Below are 21,787 nucleotides of genomic sequence, written 5' to 3' on the forward strand. Positions count from 1 at the left end.
CTGTCCTATAGGGTAGGATTTTGACTATGAGTGGGAATCGACTTGATGGCAATGGCTTTGGTTTGTATTTTTAATAAAAGTTTTAGAATGTAATAGAAAATCGTCATGGTCTAATAAAATGCTAGAATTGGACGTTTACTGCACTGATTTTAATGCTTATATTTATATGGTTACTAGAGAGCTCATCATAAACCTCTTGAGGACAGGAATTTGTCATCTATCTTCCTATACATTCACATACAATACTCTCCATTTAGTGTGCATTCAACAAACATATTGATGGATTGATTTTAACCAGATAGTTCTAATAGATTGAAGACTGATTTACTATTTGGTAATAAATGTGTCTTTCTAATGCAGTTCTAAGTTTTGCTCTTTTGCCTTGTAAAGTACATGAGGCCATTTTTTTTTTTTTTTAAACTATCCTCCTCCTACTTAGGGGCAAAATAGCACTTACGTGGTATTCTGCTGATTTAAATTTTGACAACACATGTAAAGTACCTAGCACACACCTGGCAATATAGCTGGCATGTATTAAGGTTTACTGAATTAAAGAAGGGCAACCATTTAACTTCTTTGAGGCTGTTCCCTTAACAATAAAATGAAATTATTACTTGCTCCACCTCCCACACAGGATTGCTGTCAGGAACAAATGATAGGATGTTTATGCAAGTGCTCTAAAAACTGTAAAGTACATTACTACTTTAAAGTGGGAATTTGTACGTCGACTTAATGTCATTCGTATAATTGCTATTTTTATGGCCATCAATTTCAATATAGCATTCCTACCAAAGCCACAATTGTAATACACAAAATTGCTTTAAATCTTTGTAATACTGCGTTGCTTTAGACCCCTCTTAATTTTGCCTGCTAGCAGGTCTGTGGTGTCATGTAAGAATGACTGTGAAAAACTCATACTTAAGGAGAAACATGTTTCTCGAGTCCTGTTTTATACCTCAAAGAAATGCTGTCTGGCAGAAACAGCACGAATCAACGATTCCAACCTAGCACCTTAGGGTAATAAGTAGCCCCAACTTTCAAAAAAGGAAAGCGGACAAAAACCCCAAACAGTTTTCCCAAATTAAAGCCACTGTCATCAATGACTGTCCAGTGGAGAGAAAGAGTCTTAGTAGGCTGGGAAACCAGAGGACCAGGCACCCAAGGACCCTCTCCCCCCCACCCCGCGCCATAGGAAACACCGCGGGGCGGGGACGGGAGGCCGGAGCCCAACACGGTTGGGTGCCCGAGCGGGTGACCAGGACCAGCGGCTAGTTAGGGTCAGCGAGCGCTGCTGCCGTTAGGGACTCCACCTCCCAGCAGGCACCGCTTCTGCGGCCGGCGCGGGTGGCGGCGCTGCCCGCTGGGACTCGTAGTGCGGTCCGGGTAGGAGAAATGAGGCGCACCCCTAGTTCTTTTTATGCACGTTTCGGACACTGGGTCTAGAAGGGATTATGCCGGGTCATTCGTGTCGGGCGTCCTTCGGGGGCGGAGGGAAACGGAGCTGGGTGGGCCGCGGCGGGAAGAGGCCCCGGCGGCGGCCGCGCACGTGGAGGGTAGTTAGCTCTAACGAACCCGGAAGCTCCGCGCACCGCCCACTGCCGCGGTGACGGGTTAACGCTTCTCCAGGCTGGAGGTTGGGGGCGGGGTGCGTGGAAGGCGGGGCCATCTCACCCGATTCCTCCGAGAACCGCCCGCGAGCTGACCCTCCCCTCCCGCACAGGCCCTACGCAGCGCGGGCCCCGCCCCCCGGCCGCGGCGCTTGCGCAGAAACCCCGCCCCGCTCCTCCTCAGCCCCACCCCGACACCCGCAGCAGGCGCAGCCGCCACCTCTCCCTTCCTCTGTGCTCTTTCCTCCTCCTGTTTTCTCTTCCCTCCTCCCCTTTGGCTTCTTTTCTCCTCCTCCTCCGGCGCTGACGCTCGCGTAGGGCTCTGGCGTCAGACGCGCGGGGGCGGGGCGAGTGCGGCGGGGGTATAAGTACAGGGTGCAGGAGGCGGTGCTTCCCCTTCTCCCCGGCGGTTAGTGCTGAGAGTGCGGAGTGTGTGCTCCGTGATCGGAACACACATTTATTATTAAAAAAATCCAAAAAAAATATAAAAAAACCTTTTAAAAAACCCAAAAAAAATTTACAAAAAATCCGCGTCTCCCCCGCCGGAGACTTTTATTTTTTTTTGTTCCTCTTTTATAAAATAACCGGTGAAGCAGCCGAGACCGACCCGCCCGCCCGCCCGCCCGCGGCCCCGCAGCAGCTCCTTATAGGAACCAAGAGACCGAGGCCTTCCCGCTGCCCGGACCCGACACCGCCACCCTCGCTCCCCAGCCAGCAGTCAGCGGCAGCGGATCGACCCCGTTCTGCGGCCGTTGAGTAGTTTTCGATTCCGGTTGATTTTTGTCCTTCTGCGCTTGCCCCCGCTCCCATCCCCCCGGCTCCGGCCCCCGGCCCCAGCACTCGCTCTCTTCTTACGGAAAGGTCGCGGCCTGTGGCCCTGCGGGCAGCCGTGCCGAGATGAACCCCAGCGCCCCCAGCTACCCCATGGCCTCGCTCTATGTGGGGGACTTACACCCCGACGTGACCGAGGCGATGCTCTACGAGAAGTTCAGCCCGGCCGGGCCCATCCTCTCCATCCGGGTCTGCAGGGACATGATCACCCGCCGCTCTTTGGGCTACGCGTATGTGAACTTCCAGCAGCCTGCGGACGGTGAGAGTCGGGCCCGACGGGTGGGCGGGCTAGGCCGGCAGGCCCGGGAGGAGAGGGCTGGAGGGCTTGTCACCCCCGAGGGCTCGCGGGGAGACCCTTGGGCTCCAGGACCCCTGGCCCGGATGCGCCGCTCAGAGGCATGTTCCGCGTGCCCGCGGGAACCTGCGGAGCCGGCAGCACGCCCTGCCACTTCCTCCTTTGCGACCATTTTCTGGGCCTCAGCCGCTCTCAAACTTTAGGGTGATGACGCGCCGGGATGGTGAGTGAGATTCGGTCCTTCGTCGGCCTTCCTGCCAGTAGCCACGGGATTCTGGGGCGTCGATCTCCGAGCCCCCTTCTCTGGTAGTAGGTGGATGCGCTCCCACTACCCGGGGCTCTTGCCAGCGACCCAGGAAAGGGAGGAAGTGCATTTCGGTGCTCGAAAAATACCACGTGTTGAACCCTGTAACCTCGCAGGCCCGAGGCCTGTTCCTGCTATTGGCCCAGTCGCCTGGGGGAGCCACAGGCCTTTGAAATAAAGTTATCTGGCGCTGGGTGGTCGTCCTCAGGCCTCTGATTTAATTCTTAGTAACTCATCAGTTGGTGATGGACCTAGAAAATGTTAATGAAGAGTGAGGCGTGCACTTGGGGCTTTCCCCTAGAGCTGGCAGGCATTTCTCACATGCTGTAAACTGCCAGGTGGGAGGAGAGGATGTGGAGGAAGACCCCTTTTTGAAGGCCATAAGTTCTTTTATTCAAATCACTTAGCTTTTTAGTACTCGTCATTTGTTCAGTACATTATTTTTTTCCCATCTGAAATTGCTCCTATGGTTTCGAAGGGCTTTTCTTTAAAATATTTTCACCAATTTTGTCTCTAGAATGTTAGTGGTTACTTGTTTCCTTAATCTGAACTGGGCCGTATATTTATCTGTAGAATTCAAGCAGTTCAAGTTTTTTGTTTTATTTTTTAAAGTGCTCCAAAATGTCTGTAAATCCTGGGAAAGGTTGCATACAAAACAACCAAGGTTAAATTTTTATTTTGCGATTAAACACCAGTTCACAAAACAAAATTTGGTAAACAGATCTGTGATCTGATGAGTTGCCATAATTTTTCTTTATATCTCCATCAGATGACTTCCAAAAGTGAGATTCACTTGATTTGCTGGCCCAATTTTATGTTTTTTTGTTTGTTTTTTTTTTACATTTTGGTAGAAATGGCCTTAGAGATGGAATATAAACTTAAGGTCATTCAGTAGAATTTAGGTTACATTTAATGAATAGCTTTTCACAAGGTGAAGTTGATAAAACTGAAGATTTTTAGTAAGCCAGAAGTTATAAAACTACCTTGCAGGTTTTACTGTCTTTATGCTCTGTAAGCAGTAAGTCTAAATACTACTCTATATTACAGTTCTTATTAACTCCTGGGCAAGATTTGTCACTGAGTGTAAGATGAAATATAAGGCTAGGGAAGATGACTTTGGGGGCAGGTAATCCCAATCTGAAGAGTTGGTAGAGAAAACTTGAACAAATACTAGAAATTGTAAAATGATAACTTGAAAGCGTTCTTTCTAAGCTTAACATTTTTAAATGTGAAAAACTAATTGTTAAAGTTTCTTAGGATTTGAAAAGTGGAACTTTGGGTTGTCATGGTTACAGTGTACTGTATATGTTGTTGGTATGTATCAGTAGACCCAGTATAGTCACTGCTTAAAAGAAGATAATATTTTCCCATCATAAATTTATTTGCTTTCTGTATGTACAGTGGTCTTTCCTTTTTTTTTTTTTGCTTATTTATTGTTATATCGATGGACTTATGCAATAGCTTCTGAAAGTGACCAGTTTCCAGTTTAATAGGAAGAGGTGACTCATTCAAAAGAAGCTCAAGCCAAGTCAGCTAAACCAGGGGAGCTGAGTAGGTGTGGTCAGTTGATAATGAGTTGATGGCTGATTAGTCTGTCTTCTAGAAACTGGAACTTTCATTTATAAAAAGAAGTAGCTGGAAAATTTGTCCTGTCAATAACTTTTCAGTTATACTGGCATAGAATTGAAAAAATGGGTGTTGCAAGACTGAACGGGCTATGTATTTCCCCTCTTTGGGGGATTAACAGTTAATATATATAAGGTTGTATTTTTCTACTTAGTTTCAAGTTCAATATTAAAGGTGGAATATAACAGTTTCTGTGGAATTTAAATATTAAACTTTTAGCATTAAAGAAGCATTTCTTTAATGATACAAGTACAGGTTTAATTCACTACCTCATAGACCCTGAAATTCATTGTGGGGTAGATTTTGAATTTTTCTGACACTATTCAAAAATAATTTTATTATGTTGTCAGTTAAGTAAATCAGTTAGATAAAATTTTGTAATTGTAAATTTTGTGTGTCAGACAGTGAGATGGTTAAACGAATTATGAGTGTGCAAACCTGGTATTTTTAAAAGTCTGATCATTTTGCAGCTAAGTATGTCCAACTTTACATTAGGCTTGATTCAAACCTTGCTCTGAGCTGGTTAACCTTTTTTTTTTTAACATGGTTATAGGAAGTTGTGCCATGAATCAGTGAAATTCCTCCCAATAACTCAGGGACTTTTTATTAACAAAATGGGCTAATGGCAGTGATAAGCAATGAAATGACAGATTTTGGCAAGTAGTAGGGAAGAAGTTAAAATACTTAAAAATCCATAGGCTACTCTCATTCTGGATAATCTAGACTTGCCTAACGTCCTTTATATTGATTGTTAGCAGATTGTATGTAAGAGAGAATCTTTATTTTATGTAGACCAGGAACAAAAAAGGTACTTTTAAGTTTAATGGCAATTAAAGGAGGAGATTGTTTCAGAAATACATGAATTATTAGCACTGTCATCTTTTAATGTTTGAGAAATTTTGTTTCTTGTGCTGTTTACTCTTTCTGCATTATACAATTTAAATACAGACTAATGAGTGGTGCTTGATAGGTCTAACCATCCTGGAGTTGGCGATAAAGAGGAAGAATTAGTGTGACTGTGTGCCCAGCCCTCCTGTAGCTTATATGCTCTTAAATAAAAGTTTTGAAGTAATATTCACTCTGAAAATGTCCTTCCTGCAGCGGAGCGTGCTTTGGACACCATGAATTTTGATGTTATAAAGGGCAAGCCAGTACGCATCATGTGGTCTCAGCGTGATCCATCGCTTCGCAAAAGTGGAGTGGGCAACATATTTATTAAAAATTTGGACAAATCCATTGATAATAAAGCACTGTATGATACATTTTCTGCTTTTGGTAACATCCTCTCATGTAAGGTAAGCAAAAATGTGACAGGTAAACACACTGACAGAGTTTTAGGTACCTTTAGTTTATTCCTTAAAATAGTAGCCATTGCTGTTGGTTAGGGAATATCTTTATTTCCTAAATGCCTAGGGTAGGTGACTGATGGGTTATCTCTGAACACTGGGAAAATGGTAAGTCAGTAGCAAGTAATGAAAAACAGGTATACATTTTTTTTCCCCCTAGGTGGTTTGTGATGAAAATGGTTCCAAGGGCTATGGATTTGTACATTTTGAGACACAAGAAGCAGCTGAAAGAGCTATTGAAAAAATGAATGGGATGCTTCTAAATGATCGTAAAGTGTGAGTATCAATATTTATTTATACTTCAGATCTGTTTTTAATAGTTCTATAGTTGTGTTTTCTCCACATTCCATGTCAATACAAATAACAGTGAATTAAAATGATTTGGTCAACATTGAAACCAAAAAGAAAAGACAGGAGAAAATTGGTATACATGGATGTAAAACTTTTTCAGAGTAAATGCGTAGTTGAGAAACTGGGCATCCAGACATGAACTTAGTATCTCAGGAATTATGAAGAAGATTAATTATTAGCCCGTTTTACAGCTGAAGAAACTGAGGCATAGAAAGGTTAAAATAATTAGCTTGCGTTTACATGCTGGTATGAGAGATGAGGGAGCCTTGGTAGCACATGGTTAAAGCACTCGGCTGATAACCAAAAGATAGGTGATTTGAACCCACCAGCCACTCCAAGGGAGAAAGATGTGGCAGTTCGATTCCATACAGTTTACAGCCTTGGAAACCCTGCAGTTCCACTCTGTCTTGTAGGGTTTCTGTGAGTTGGAATCAACTCGATGGCAGTGGGTTTGGTTTGTTTTGTTTTGTTTTTTTAATGAGAGATGAGCTGGGATACAAAATCAATGGTCTGATTTCAGAGCCCACCCTCTTTACTTGGCCATACTGCTGAAACTTGCATTTATTGGTGGAGTATAAAGATGAAGCTTAATTAAATCAGAAGCCTTCTTGATTAACCTTTACTGAAATAGACTTACTTTTAAAAACTGCAAACTTTAAAATGAGGACACTGATAAAACCATATACAAAATTATTTCTGCCACAGGTTGTTGAAATACAGATTTTTATGCCCAAAGAATTGACAAATCTTAAACTTTTTATTCTCGATGCCAACGGGGCAGATTCAGCTCTGAGGTCATATTGCAAAGATCTGTGAGTTCATGTTGTGCTAACTACAGTGACAGCATGCAGATTGGGTTTGGTGGTTCTTAAAAGTCCACTGCATCACTCTTAAGGTGTGGTTCTCATAAATCATTGTATCCATTGGTGTTATAGGGTCTGTACATGGAGTCATTATGCACATGGTGTTCCTGGTTGAGTTCTCTTGTCAATTGCATGATTGAAAAAACGCTTTGTAATATGTAAAGAACCTGTACAGGTCTATAAGAAAAGCCGCAACTTCTCAGTAATGACTAATGTTAACAAAGGCTAATTCTTAGGAATAGTATGTGTTTATATGAGGGAAGTTGTCAGCGTCAGCATCGTTAGTACTTATAAATGAAAATATCTCATAGTTTGCCTGTCAACAAAACTTTAATGGAGGGAAGAATGCCCCCCACTGGCAGAGTCCAGATTAAATAAGAACTAATTTATTGCTATTTTGAGTATAAAATGACATAACTCTTTCGGAATCCAGTTTGACCTTTGTATAAACAATCCTAAAATTACTCTCTCTGAGCTAAGATTTTTGCAACTCTGTCCTAAGAATGAATACAGAAAGTCTCATGCACAGAGTTGGAGCATTATTTACAAAAGCAGAAAGTTACAACGTCCACTGTGGACTCTCATACCCCGTTTGAGAACATTTACAAAACAAATAACATGGAGAGGTACTGTCATACGTGGGGGATAGGGGTGAGAAGAGAATAAGGAAATAAAACCACAGGTATCTCCATTAATGTTCTTGAACACATAGAGAAAAAAATACTTAAGGGCATACACTAAAAGTCAGTTGTGGTTTGGGTGGGATTATGGGAAATAGTTTTTTCCTTTTTTCGGTATATTACAGTATTCCCTAATGACACATAATTTTATAGTAGGGTAAAACGATCCAGTTTTTTAAAAGTCATCTTGTCGATAATGCTGCAAAGAAACGCATCTTGTTTCTGTTGTGTGTTAGTACAGAATTCAGAAGTTTTAGTATCTGTGTTAGGAGAGTGCAGACACAATGTGCAGGAGCTACTTTGAAAACCCAACCGTGAAAGCTTTTAAGTCTTTTTATTGGCATGGTGCACATGCCCTCCCACTCATTTGTATTGATAGGAGTGAGCTTTTTAAGCCTAGTAGGTTAGCTAGAGGGAAGGGAGAAAAGAGTTTGTTAAAAAAAAATGTTCCTTTTTTGCGGTTATAGTTAAGAGATTTATTCTTTGTATTTCATGCTTTTATTTTTTCTATTAAGGCCCTATTTCTGTTTTAGTGTGCTTTTTATTAGAGATTCTGAAATTCTCAGTAACAATCAAAGTAAACCATCAGGCTTAATTAATCTGAACTTCATAAAATAGAACTAATGTTATAGTCCTTACATATTTTATTAGATTTGTTGGACGATTTAAGTCTCGTAAAGAACGAGAAGCAGAACTCGGAGCTAGGGCAAAAGAGTTCACCAATGTTTACATCAAGAATTTTGGAGAAGACATGGATGATGAGCGCCTTAAGGACCTCTTTGGCAAGTTTGGTAATGTGTCTGAATTAAATTTTTACACTGAATGTTCTGAGTGATTGCTCAACGTTAGTTTTGGCTAATACTTAATACTGAAAATAAATGAGATGAGACTTACATGGTACTTAAAAATATTTGTAGTTATCTGGATTAAGCAGTCCATTTATACTACAGAGTGGTATGTAAATAGAATTTTATCCAGGTTAGATTAAAAGTTGATACAGAATTGGATTAGCACAGTAAGGTGTGACTCAGTTTTTGTACTTTTAAGATATATAGTGCTGGGTGTGTGTGCCTATAACGCCTTCTTGGGGCATGCGGTTGACACGGCTGACTCAGGTCAGAGTGCGGTCTTTAGTTATGGGGTAGAAAAGGCTGGCCAGCTTTAGGATATTTGGCCAGTCTCAAGCATCATGTTGAAGCAGTTTGATGATTTTCAGAGACAAAACCAGAGATCCAGATTTTCCCATGGTAACTCTTTGGGATGGCTTCCTGAATCCATTCTTAAATACCTTTCCTTCCATTTCAGATTCACTTTATTAAACTTGAACTTAACGAAGTGTAACGAGCCTCACTTTAGGTAGTGGTGTAACGGATCAGTAGATGAACTTTTAATTGTTCATTTGCAGATGGTTTGCTTAACTGTGTCCTTTGCGTGCTTTCCTTTTACTGAACTTAGAAGTAGCTTGCTCTTTCTCTTTTTTTTTAAGTACGCTAAATCAGTTTATAAATTAGGATGGGTTAGAAGGGATAAGGTATCGGGAAATCTAATACTTTTTATTGCCAAGCTGGCATGCCACATTGGACCCTCTAGTCCTTGAATGAAAAACTGTTTTGCTCATGGATAAACCATTTAAGATGTGAAAAATAAGTGACATCATGTCTAACATCTTACCTAAATTCCCTTTAGTGACCGCCTTTGGCTTATTTTATCCATCTTATTTCTTAATCTTTGAATTGTAAGTGCCCATACGTTTTCCAAACTCTCTGTAACTGAATAATAACTTTTATGCCCAGCCCACTTGAGATACCTTTAGTTAACATCGTTCCTTCTGCTTGAGGTGAGAGAGAACATAATGTCTTTAGTAACATGCTTCCTTCAGGTGATTCTGCTACATGTCTTCCCAAAGGATGTAATCCATGTATTCTCTCTGCTCTCTGAAAATCAGGTGGGCCAAGGCCTAAGAAATCCCTATTTATTTCTGATGTCAAGAAAATCAAATTATTGGCTGAAAAAATACAAATTTATTTCTGTACTAATGCTGAGAATAAAACTTCATCCTTGTCTGTCTAAAACATATCTCCTTAAATAGAAGGAAGAATCGTTCAGGGAATAGAGGGTATTTACTTAGCTTAGTAGAGGTAAAGGGTGTTGGAAGAGAGTAGTATATGTTTGTGGAGTGGTAGGTTAGAGGAGAAATCAATTTCTGGAGTCTTGGAAAGTTTCTTCGAAGTTCTCATTTTTAATATTTCTTAGTTTTGCTTTTGTTTAAGTTTGAAGTGTAAATATGAATGTTGTATGGAATATCTTAATCACTTGAAAATGTTTTTATAGGACCTGCCTTAAGTGTGAAAGTAATGACTGATGAAGGTGGAAAATCCAAAGGTTTTGGATTTGTGAGCTTTGAGAGGCATGAAGATGCACAGAAAGTAAGACTTAAATACACTAATTAAAGGCGGTTTTTGTGCTTTTCTGTATTCTGTAGTAAAAAGGTGGGGGTTAAAATTAGTTGCTCTTGTATTGAAATAAAGAAGCATACTAATGGTTTTTTATATGTTCTTGTATCGTTTTAAATTATTTGCATTTTGTGTATTTTATTTTGGGAAGTATAAATTGGTAACCTGTATTTTCTCAAAACCTTGACGTTTAGTGTTTGGGATGGGTCTGTCCTTAACCTTTTGTAACTCAATGAGTCTTCTTTATTGTTAAAAAAGTGAACAAATATTGCAAATAAATGATTTAATTTTTGGACTTCTTTAAGGCTGTGGATGAGATGAATGGAAAGGAGCTCAATGGGAAACAAATTTATGTTGGTCGAGCTCAGAAAAAAGTGGAACGGCAGACAGAACTTAAGCGCAAATTTGAACAGATGAAGCAAGATAGGATCACCAGATACCAGGTTCGTTTTTAATTGACCAAGCAAAATAAGACAGGGATGAGGAAACCTATTTTACATTCATTGCAGTTATTGCCAGGTAACTGGAGAGTTTGAAATGGGAAAGGAGAAGAAACATGGGATAAATAATAGGAAGTGTGCTTAAGTGCCACTGTGAGTTTTTTTTCTCCTTTTTCTACAGCTTTCTTTTCTTCCTTTTAGGGTGTTAACTTATATGTGAAAAATCTTGATGATGGCATTGACGATGAACGTCTCCGCAAAGAGTTTTCTCCATTTGGTACAATCACTAGTGCAAAGGTAAAGCACATGGTTTTGAAACGTATGGTGCATTTTTTTTTTCTTCTTCCAGAAAAACATTGCATCTTTCAAGCATTTTTCTGGAAATCAAGTTTTTGCTTCATTACTTTTAAAACTTAAATTCAACTTTCAAGTGCCTGTGGTAGCTCAGTGGTTTAATTTTACAGATGGCAGGTTCTGAATTCTGTCCCAAGGAAGGTTTTATCTGATGATCATAATGCAGTGTATCACATTCTTAATTAACCTAGTTTATTTTACTGGTTAAAGAAGGCAGCTTTTTAGGGAACTATAATTGTGATTATAATTTGATCTATACCTTCGTTTACACAACTCATTCTGTGTAGTCAAACTTTAAGACACCCCTAGCAGTAAAGAAACAGATATTTTTCTTTTTCTTGAGATCAAAAATTGAGTAATGCAACACTAGACTTCTAGTCTAAATTCTGCAGTTTTGATCTAAGAAATCCTACTGTAGATGTACTTGATTTGGTGCTCGTTGTCGAAGAATCCTGTATGCAAAGTTTTGTGTATGTATTTTGTGGGGAGGGACCTCTCAGAAGAACACAGGAGAGGTTAAAGCTTGATGCTTTGGAGTGACTTCATGGGCAGTCTTTCTGCTCAGCTTTTTCTGGCATCCCCATTGAGCAAAGGAAGCATCTGTAATGTGTGCCTGGCCCAATAAACCCATGGCTGGTGGGTTCGAACCACCAACTCTTTCTGTTAACTGCTGAGTGCTTAACCACTGCATTACCAGGGCTGCTTTGTGTGCCTGGAGTATGATAGAATTTATTCCTAAATGTCTTTATCCTTAGTATGTGCCTTGAAAATTATGAATCGGTTTATTTCAAATGTGGGAAGCATGTATGCTTTTCAAAGCAGAATATCACATCCTGTTTTTAAAAGTCCTTTGTAGATCATAAATCTGTTGGTAGGGAGGTTAAAACGTTGTCAAGAATTTATTCTGGAGGAAGCGGTTATAGCAGTGACACTTGGCTAGAAAAACAAATTTATTAAAGAAGATGGCGGTGTGAAAGGTGACCTTCATTTCCAGTCTCCACCAGGAGCAGTTGCAATTTGAGTATCCTTCCCAGATAAACAGTTTCTAGAAAATGGGATCATATATGCATATTCTGTTGTTTGCCTTTTCAGTTGATAGTAGATCTGGATATATGTTTATTTCATGTATTTTCTCATTTCTTAAGGACCAAATGTTCATGATATTAGATGTACCATAATTTACCATACTAGTATTGATGAAAGAAAACATTTGGGTTGTTTTGCAAGTTTCTGCTGTTAGAGACATCGCTCTAATAAACATCCTTATACACGTAGATCTTTGCACATGATTGCCAAGATTTCTAGATTTCTAGAATTGTAATTGCCGGTTATGGAGTATGTGTATTTAAAATTGATAATGGCCAAAATGTCCAAAAACACTGAACAAATTTCCCAGTAGGAAGTGGTGTCTCATCTTTTTAAAAAAATAATTTTTTTTCAATGTAGTGCTGTGCATTTCATGTATTTAACTAGCTTGCCTGTGCTTAATCTTTACATATTTTTATATTGGGTTATTTGTTTTCCTATAAATTTAGGGAACGTTTTCAAGTCAACCCTTTGTGTTATATTGCAGATATTTTCTCCTGGTCTGTCACAACGTTGGGAAAGACTTTCTCTGTATTTTTATATCTTTATGTTCAGCTTCAAAATCTGCCTGGCAGTTTGATTTTTAGTTGTGATACGAATATTACATGTGTATTATAGGGCCAGTCTGGCATCTTTGTATCCCTTCATTACGTTTTTAAAAGTTCTTGGAGTCATTTTAGAAGCTTCTTCCTGAGGTGCTTATACCTCAATATTTATGATACCTCTGGTCTTGAAGGTGAAAGTTTTATTTTAAAAAGCGGATCTTGAATTATAAGATTTAATTACTTTTGTCTCAAAAGAATAGTAAAATATCAATTTTACTTGGTAGGATAATCACATTTTAATTGTGGATGTTTCTAGTTAGTGATGTCAGAAAGTCAACTTAGTAGGCCGTTAATGTGTTTAGATACTTACATTTTAATATTGAAAACCTAAGTTGCCGATGTGCCTCCATCCCTTTACTTCCTTCAACTCTCTCCTACTTGGCTAGGACAGTGCATTGGTGTGGCTTCCCCCTGATGTTTGTGTACTTAGGAAAAATTGTGAATTAAAGAGGGGGGGGAATACAAGATAATGAAAGCTTTTTAACAGGGTTTATTCATATAATTCAGTGACTAGAATTGGCTAACTGGTAATGCTCTCCTTTTTGTGCCCCATTCTACCATTGCATTAACCGTGTTTATTATTTTTTTTCTTTCAATAGGTTATGATGGAGGGTGGTCGCAGCAAAGGGTTTGGTTTTGTATGTTTCTCCTCCCCAGAAGAAGCCACTAAAGCAGTTACAGAAATGAATGGTAGAATTGTGGCCACCAAGCCATTGTATGTAGCTTTAGCTCAGCGCAAAGAAGAGCGCCAGGCTCACCTCACTAACCAGTATATGCAGAGAATGGCAAGTGTAAGAGCTGTGCCCAACCCTGTAATCAACCCCTACCAGCCAGCACCTCCTTCAGGTTACTTCATGGCAGCTATCCCACAGGTAGGTTTTAGAGAACAAGAACTTTATGTTCTTTTTAAGTTTTCATATTTGGTTATTTTTAGTTCTTTGTGCCCGCAAATAATCGTAACACTAAGAGACATATGAATTAATGATTGATGTGAATACCTGGTAGATGTTTTGAGAGTATATAATTAGTTACATTATTTGCTTTTTTTCTTTAGCTGATATGTTTGATTTCTTTCTGCAGACTCAGAACCGTGCTGCATACTATCCTCCTAGCCAAATTGCTCAATTAAGACCAAGTCCTCGCTGGACTGCTCAGGGTGCCAGACCTCATCGTAAGCCTTTATTTTTCTTTTATTGAGGTTGTGGATTATTGGAGTTAAAAATAGACATGAAGCAAATTAGTTGATAATGTTCTATTTTCGTAGTATATTAACTATTGCTTTCCTTGATTTATAGCTTTGGGTGTTCGTTATTGTGTTCCAGCATTTTCTTTAAATCACTTATAAAACACTTTGCCATTCCTGTCTTACTGAGATAGAAATGTCTGCTAATTTGATTTTCCTTTATGAAATTTTTGGGAATGGATCCAACTCTTAATTTCACATTTGTTTAGGTAAATGTTTCAGAAGATGTTGTTCCATCTAATCATGAGTGAAGATCAGTCTTGGCATCTTATGCTTTGCCCTGCAGACCAATGCTGTATTATTGGAGGAGCACTTTGGGAATGTGTTCATGTAGTCTGATTTCAGATATTAATAAGTATTGTTCTTACAGGAATTCATGTTTTTATTTACTGATGCTAAAATGAGACTTAGCTTTTTAAAAAATTGATTTCATTATCTATAGTAAAGTTCTGTAAAGTCACGGTGAGCCCTGAATTAGTGAATACAGGATAATTGCTCCTAGGGAAAATAGAGAGTTAGGTTCCTGTGAGCATCTGGTCACATTTTTGTCAGTCAGTCAATACTTAACCTTGTTTTATGTGTGTTTCTGTTTAAAGACACCTTGTTTAACATATACCTTGCTTAATGTATATTGTTGGCTTATTAACTATAACTCATGCCTCAGTGGAGTTTATCTAACAGCATGTATTTTCTCTGTAAGGTACATCATAGCCTTCTCGCACTTGGGAGACAGTACTGTTTAGTACTATGGTTGGGGGTCATTTTAAACAGCAAAATCAATAACAACACAGAAATGGAGAAAGCATGACGCTAAGTAGACTGCAAAAAGACACTTGTTTTTAGTATGGAACTGAAACAAGAAGGCAGTGTTGCCTTGTTTGACCTCAGCTGGGAATGTGCGTATCAGGCAACTCAGATTTTCTGTTCTGCGCACATGCATGAGTGACTACAGAAGTGCTGCAAATATTGATAAATTTTAGTGAGTAGGCAAATCTGAAGATAAGGAATCTGCAAATAAGGAGAATCGACTGTATGCTTGGCCACTTTTAGACTTTTCTGCAAATCATGGCTCTAAAAGGGCAGCATAAATACTGAGTCAGTTACCATAACCCAGTTAATGTATGTTTGTATTCTTCAAATACAGCATTCCAAAATATGCCCGGTGCTATCCGCCCAGCTGCTCCTAGACCACCATTTAGTACTATGAGACCAGCTTCTTCACAGGTTCCACGAGTCATGTCAACACAACGTGTTGGTGAGTCTTAACCCTTCCTGTAAAAATTGATCTCCAGTTTGAAATAGCAGCGTGAAAATGCAAAAATGTGTTTTTATTTTGCAGCTAACACATCAACACAGACCATGGGTCCCCGTCCTGCAGCTGCTGCTGCTGCAGCTACTCCTGCTGTCCGCACCGTTCCCCAGTATAAATATGCTGCAGGAGTTCGCAATCCTCAACAACATCTTAATGCACAGCCACAAGTCACCATGCAGCAGGTATGGATTTAATGATTTCTTTATAAAAATGACGGTCTTTGGTTGAAATCAAATAAATTGAAGGTATGATGTGAGAGCTTAAGTTACTGTGAAAATATCTTAGCTACTTGATGTCCCATTAATTTATAGTATGTAAAAGTGTCTTAAACATGTTTTATTCTATAGAAGTTAGACAAGCAGCCAGCAGCCTCCAACCTGAATTATTTGTGTGGTTTGAGAGTTTTGTTTGACAGTTATAAGGATGAAATAAAGTTCAGTTTGGCTAGGAGATATGCCTTACCTGTTTTCTTTGACCCTGGGACCAAAACTGATATTGATCTTATAGAAGTATGGTTCCAAAAAATACTCCAGGTAAAAAAGAAAATGGAAATGATTGCCAATGTGGGTATTGCTACTTGAGCATATAGGTGTTAATAACTACTGGAGGAATTAGTCAACTTCTGTTCATGTTTATCACAGTCTATCACTTCAGTGATTTTCCCTTGGTATCTGTCCTTGCTATTACTCCTGTAGTTTAAGCTTATGAATTTTCCTATTTTCCTATTTTATATCTAGCCTGCTGTTCATGTACAAGGTCAGGAACCTTTGACTGCTTCCATGTTGGCATCTGCCCCTCCTCAAGAGCAAAAGCAAATGTTGGGTGAGTAGCTAAGTCCCACCTAGTTAGTTACAAACAGACCAGAAAAATTACGTATACACCCTTTGCAGCCTAATAATGATAGCTAGGGCAGTGGGATTGGTCTCAGTTGGCATGAGTGGTATAATTGGTCTGCCCTGGTGGTGCAGTGGTTAAGTGCTCAGCTGCTAACTGAGAGGTTGGCAGTTCAAGCCCACCTAGCCCTTCCATGGGAGAAAAACCTGGCGATTTACTCCCATAAAGATTACAGCCTAGAAAACCCTATGAGGCGGTTCTGCTCTGTCACTTAGGGTCACTATGAGTCAAAATTAACTCAGTGCTACCTAACAACAACTGTGATTAAAAGGTTGAAAAGTTAATAAATTGTTGAGGAGGATGGATAGAGCATGAACCCCACCCCATTTTTGGAAGAGGAAATTTGAAACAAATGAGAAGACAGCTGTGGCTTAGACTGAGCACAGATTTAACAAGCTAATAGTAACATTGCTTAATTTCATTTTGGCAAATTGATTATGCCAAAAAATAATTACCTTGTAGGGGATCTTAACTCTGTTTTATAACCAGTTTTCTGAGAAAAACATGTTGACTTGGTGGATTGTTTCAGCATATATATGTTATATATAGGATAGGATCTTAAACCCCAGTTTAATGTGTTAAGTGCCATTAATTCTTTTTTGATCGGAGTTTTTGACTGTTTTTGTTCCTAGGTGAACGGCTGTTTCCTCTTATTCAAGCCATGCACCCTACTCTTGCTGGTAAAATCACTGGCATGTTGTTGGAGATTGATAATTCAGAACTTCTTCATATGCTTGAGTCTCCAGAGTCTCTTCGTTCTAAGGTAATTTAAATTTATCATTTATCTAACTGCCTCTGATTTCAGGGCTTTTTTTTTTTAGGAACTTAATATTATAGAACATTTACATAGTGCTTTCTACAAGCATTGCAAAGTTTTAAGAGCTTTATAAATATTAACTTAATTGTACATCCTCATAACAGCTGTATGGTGGTCTTACTCCATTTATATAAAGAAGAAAGTGGAGCATAGAGAGCTTGAGTAATTTGCCCAGTGCTCACACAGCTAGTGATTGTCAGAGCCTGGATTCAGACCCAGGTAATCTAGCTCCAGCGTCCATGCTCTTTTACTATGCTGCTGCTTTCTCTATTACAGAAAGATAGAGATGTGTGCTTTTTTTTATTTTTAAATGAGAAGTCGCCAGAATGTTAATTTGCAAGAGGGTTCTGAATTCTAGAACAGTGGTGAAATAAAACCCAAAGGGGCATGGCTATACCAGTGGTTGGAATGTGTTTTTGATAATTGTTCCCACTTTAATTTGAGGAAAGGAATTTGTTGCCTGTCAGAAAGTATTTATTTCTAGTTATTCTTTTTCTGAGCTGGTTTGGGTCTTCCCCCCCGTAATTTTTTAGGTTGATGAAGCAGTAGCTGTACTACAAGCCCACCAAGCTAAAGAGGCTGCCCAGAAAGCAGTTAACAGTGCCACGGGTGTTCCAACTGTTTAAAGTGAGTTTTCCCCCTTGTGGTATATTTTAAACTTATTTTCTAATCTTTTATAATATTTTATAACATACCTAGCAGAAATTCATTTTATCACTAATTTAAAAATACTGCTAATTTTTAAAAGAGAAATAGAAATACAACTAGTAATCAGTTGCCATCAAGTTGATTCTGATTCATGGCGACCCCATGTGCATCAGAGTAGAACTGTGTTGACAGGATTTTCAATGACTGATTTTTCGGAAGTAGATCTCCATGCCTTTCTTTCAAGGTGCCTCTGGGTGGACTTGAACCTCCAGCCCTCTGGTTAGCAGCCAAGCATGTTAACCATTTGTACCACCCAGGGACAATTTTTTAGAGAGAAGTAGAAATAAAGAGGAAATTAAAAGAAATTGCACCTGTTGCAACTACTCTACTCTTCCATTATAGTGTAAAAGTAGCCATAGACAGTGTGTAAACGGAAGGGTGTGGCTGTATTCCAATAAAACTTTATTTACAAAAACAGGCAGCAGACTGAATTGACCGAGAGCTTTAAATTACTACTCACACGTGCCAGTATTATCTTCAAGCAGTCAGGCTTGATTTTTGATGTTCAGATTTTTCCCAGATCTAACATTCAGAAAAATACGTACAGGATAGTTGACCGCCGTTAGCATAAAGTTTTCAAACCTTTGGCTTTGAACTTAACTTGTGGCAGCATTTCCCAAACTGTTCCTCTAGCTGTTGTGTTTGGTGGCAAAAGAGATAACTAACTAGTCTAGAGTTTTTATATATCTTGAATCTCTAAGAGGGGAACTATAATATGCAGTGTTTCCCGGAGTTGTTTGACAGTTTGGGAAATGGTACCTCTAGCATGGGAGATTAGTAGAAAAACTTAAATTTTTTTTATTTTTTTATTTTTTTTAGATTTACAGATGATCAGGGACCACGAAAAGAAACTCGTGCTTCACCGAAGAAAAATACCTAAACATCGAAAAACTTAAATATTGTGGAAAAAAAACATTGCAAAATATAAAATAAAAAAAAAAAGGAAAGGAAACTTTGAACCTTATGTACCGAGCAAATGCCAGGTCTAGCAAACAATGCTAGTCCTAGATTACTTATTCATTTAAAAACAAAAAAAAATGAAAAAAAAAATAGTAAAATATAAAAACAAATTAATGTTTTATAGACCCTGGGAAAAAGAATTTTCAGCAAAGTACAAAAATTTAAAGCATTCCTTTCTTTAATTTTGTAATTCTTTACTGTGGAATAGCTCAGAATGTCACTTCTGTTTTAGATGACGGAATTGATAACTGAGCAAGGAAACGTAATTTGGATTATAAGATTCTTGCTTTAATAAAAATTCCTTAAACCGTGCACATGATGTTATACTTTTTCATTAATTCTCTTTATATGGGCATTTGAAAACAGGTAATATCTTATGGTGCTTAGCTGAAATTAGCTGGTATAGCATCTCTTTCAGGAAAAATGTACTATTAACGTTTAAAGGGTATCTTGGTTTTATGCAAAAGAGGCACAAGTCAGTTCGTCTTGAGTTTCATAAATTTGGATTTCCACATAGAATTCTGGAACCCCAAGGTATATTTATTGAATGATCTTAACATTTCCTGTACAAAACAGATGCCTATCAACCTTTGAAATCACGCCAGTCGACCATGAGTTGGAATCAGCTCGATGGCAGCTAACAACAGTGACCATTGAAGTTTCTAGGTTAGAAGATGATTATCTTCAATTCAACCCCAGTTAACAGCTAGTCAGTCTATTTGTTGGAGAGAAAAGTGGCTAATATTTGGTCTTTGGTATAATTTTTCTATGAAGTGTCAAAAAGAGGATTAGTTTTAAACCTTATTTGAGAAAGATCTGTTAATGTTGATAATTATGGTAGTTGATGATTGTGATTTCATCTCCCAGTCTAATACCTTATCACCCAAAGTACTTAAAAATGAAAATTTAGGGCTTCTACCTTCCAGAGTTTGGACTTGGAACTGGGCAAGGACCCAGAACATCTGCAAGTATTCATCAATTCAAATGCACTTTTGAGAAAATGTTCTAGTTTTAGCCTCTATTCCGTTCTCTATACTACTGCCCGAGTTAGCTTTCTAAATTGTACACTTTGTCATCTTATTACCATGCTAGAAACAGCTCTGTTGCCTTTATGATCAAATAAATCCCCACTCTTGAGCCTGGTGTATTAGGCTCTTCAGTGGCTGAACCTTGGCTTTGTGACATTGACAGCCCTCCCTGCTTGAAGCCTTAGGATGCTTCTGTGCCTGGGCTGCCTTTCACTTTGGCTCTCTCTTTTGTAACTCAAGATTTGAAATGCTGTGAAACCCTGCTCTCTGCCTTGTGGCTTGTCAGTAGTCCCTGACCTACGGGTGAATAAGTTGTGACGAACCGTATTAAACGACAGTTTTTTTTTTTTTTTTTTGAACATTTTGTTAGTAATACGTACTGCATACAATGTTGCAGTGAGTAATTTGCTGATGTCGTATCTGTAAGTTTATATGTATTTCCAGCCGCCCAGAACAGATCAGATTTATAAAGATACTGATAACAAAAGGCAATAAAACGAGCAGAAAAAAAGGAAATATTTGACTTATGTTAAAACCATCAGAACCCACTTAATGACAAAGTTGTCAGAATGGAACCCTGTCATAAGTTGGGGACTACCTGTATTTTGTATTTTATATGACCATATACCTACCCTTTTAGGAGCTCATGGTTCAGTGAGACAGTTTCTGAGTTATGATGAAAAATGGTTATATTTCTTGAATGCTTTAGGAAGACAGAAGTATATAACATCTCGAAATTGTAATACAAAATGGTTCAAATTGGAGGTTTTAAAGGAGCAGTCTTTGGTTTTGAAACACTTCAGAAGCTGTGTCTGCAAAGTTTCCACACTGTAAAACAGTACAGTATTCCAAAATAATGTTGCAGATAGTATTTGCAGACATTAGCTTTATATGTTAGTAGTTGTAATTCAGTACTTGCGTGACATGAAGGTAAATCATATCCACCAGATGTATAATGGCTAGTTGGAAACTGCTTTTCCAACCTAGGATCTTTACTTTTCTCCGTTTCAACGCATACACTAAGTTGCATAGGTAGTGTATCTTGTTCACAGCTTTGAGTCCACTCTTCTCTCCATTCAAAATAATGGTTCACAAGTGAGTGACATGGATTTCTTAAACTCTTTTGCTGTAAAGTACGGTCCCAGTGTGGTTATTTACAGTGAGTATATAACTTTAGTGGTGCAGTGATTAAGCGCCAGGCTGCTAACCGAAAGATTAGTGGTTCAAAGCCACTACCTACTCCACCTGGCAAACTCTCTTAAACATTACAGCCTAGGAAACCCTGTGGGGTGGTTCTGGAGTTGGAATCAACTCCGTGGCACACAACATAACTTTGGAGGGGATCTGAATACTTGTGTTTTTTTAAATGAGTGCATTCTTTCCCTTCAGACTAATTCTCATGAAAGCAAAGTAAAATCAGAAGATTGGTTCAAGTTAGAAGCAAAATGAGTAGTTACAAGTATACTACCTAATACAGTCAAGCCATAGTCTGATGCCTTTCTGCTAAGAGATGCCTGTGTACAACATTAAAGCCACAGTGATGAGTTCTGTATCTTTTTCTAGGCTTCGTGATGACTCCCTCTTACGACATTTTCAGTTAGACAATCAAATTGATTAGATTTAAGGGTTCTAATCATTGGTTTTCTAAGACATTCAAATCACTTTGATACATCTAGGGTGTTGCTATGTCTTCTCAACCACCTATTTGCGAGTGCTACATGGCTGAATTAGAGGGTAACCTTATTTCAAATTTTAGGTGGTGTATTCATCCTTTTGTCAGTCACAATCACAATGGCAAATATGGAAAAGATTGTCTTAGCTTCAAAGGTAACACGGAATTTGCTTACTTTGTTGCTAACAATATCCCCAGAAAACTTGGAAACAACATGGGATAATTAAAAGACATTCTCTATTGTTCATGTAGATTTTGACATTTCTATAGAGGAAAAGCTCATCACATAGTAAGTCAAGAATATATTTTTCA

General features: G+C 38.9%; 1 protein-coding gene across 1 annotated transcript; it reads left to right on the forward strand.

The window, feature by feature from the left end:
* Positions 1-1,990: 1,990 nt before the first annotated feature.
* Positions 1,991-18,754, forward strand: PABPC1 (poly(A) binding protein cytoplasmic 1). Its single transcript, XM_023726029.1, has 15 exons — positions 1,991-2,697; positions 5,765-5,958; positions 6,170-6,285; positions 8,555-8,694; positions 10,235-10,329; positions 10,662-10,799; positions 10,998-11,093; positions 13,441-13,713; positions 13,922-14,012; positions 15,229-15,339; positions 15,424-15,578; positions 16,134-16,218; positions 16,923-17,053; positions 17,641-17,734; positions 18,635-18,754. Exons 1-14 carry the CDS (start codon positions 2,505-2,507, stop codon positions 17,731-17,733), a joined length of 1,911 nt encoding a protein of 636 aa, XP_023581797.1. The 5' UTR covers positions 1,991-2,504; the 3' UTR covers position 17,734; positions 18,635-18,754.
* Positions 18,755-21,787: the final 3,033 nt, after the last annotated feature.

This window comes from Trichechus manatus, unplaced genomic scaffold (assembly GCF_000243295.1).
Source record: "Trichechus manatus latirostris isolate Lorelei unplaced genomic scaffold, TriManLat1.0 scaffold00009, whole genome shotgun sequence".
Lineage (NCBI taxonomy): Eukaryota > Metazoa > Chordata > Mammalia > Sirenia > Trichechidae > Trichechus > Trichechus manatus.

What these genes read in the sequence shown, in the direction of transcription:
- PABPC1 (XM_023726029.1), top strand. Translation starts at nt 2,505, where the DNA reads ATGAACCCCAGCGCCCCCAGCTACCCCATGGCCTCGCTCTATGTGGGG. An exon ending in CTTCTAAATGATCGTAAAGT is followed by an intron (nt 6,286 to 8,554) that starts GTGAGTATCAAT and finishes ATATTTTATTAG; the next exon opens with ATTTGTTGGACGATTTAAGT. An exon ending in CAGAGTCTCTTCGTTCTAAG is followed by an intron (nt 17,054 to 17,640) that starts GTAATTTAAATT and finishes GTAATTTTTTAG; the next exon opens with GTTGATGAAGCAGTAGCTGT.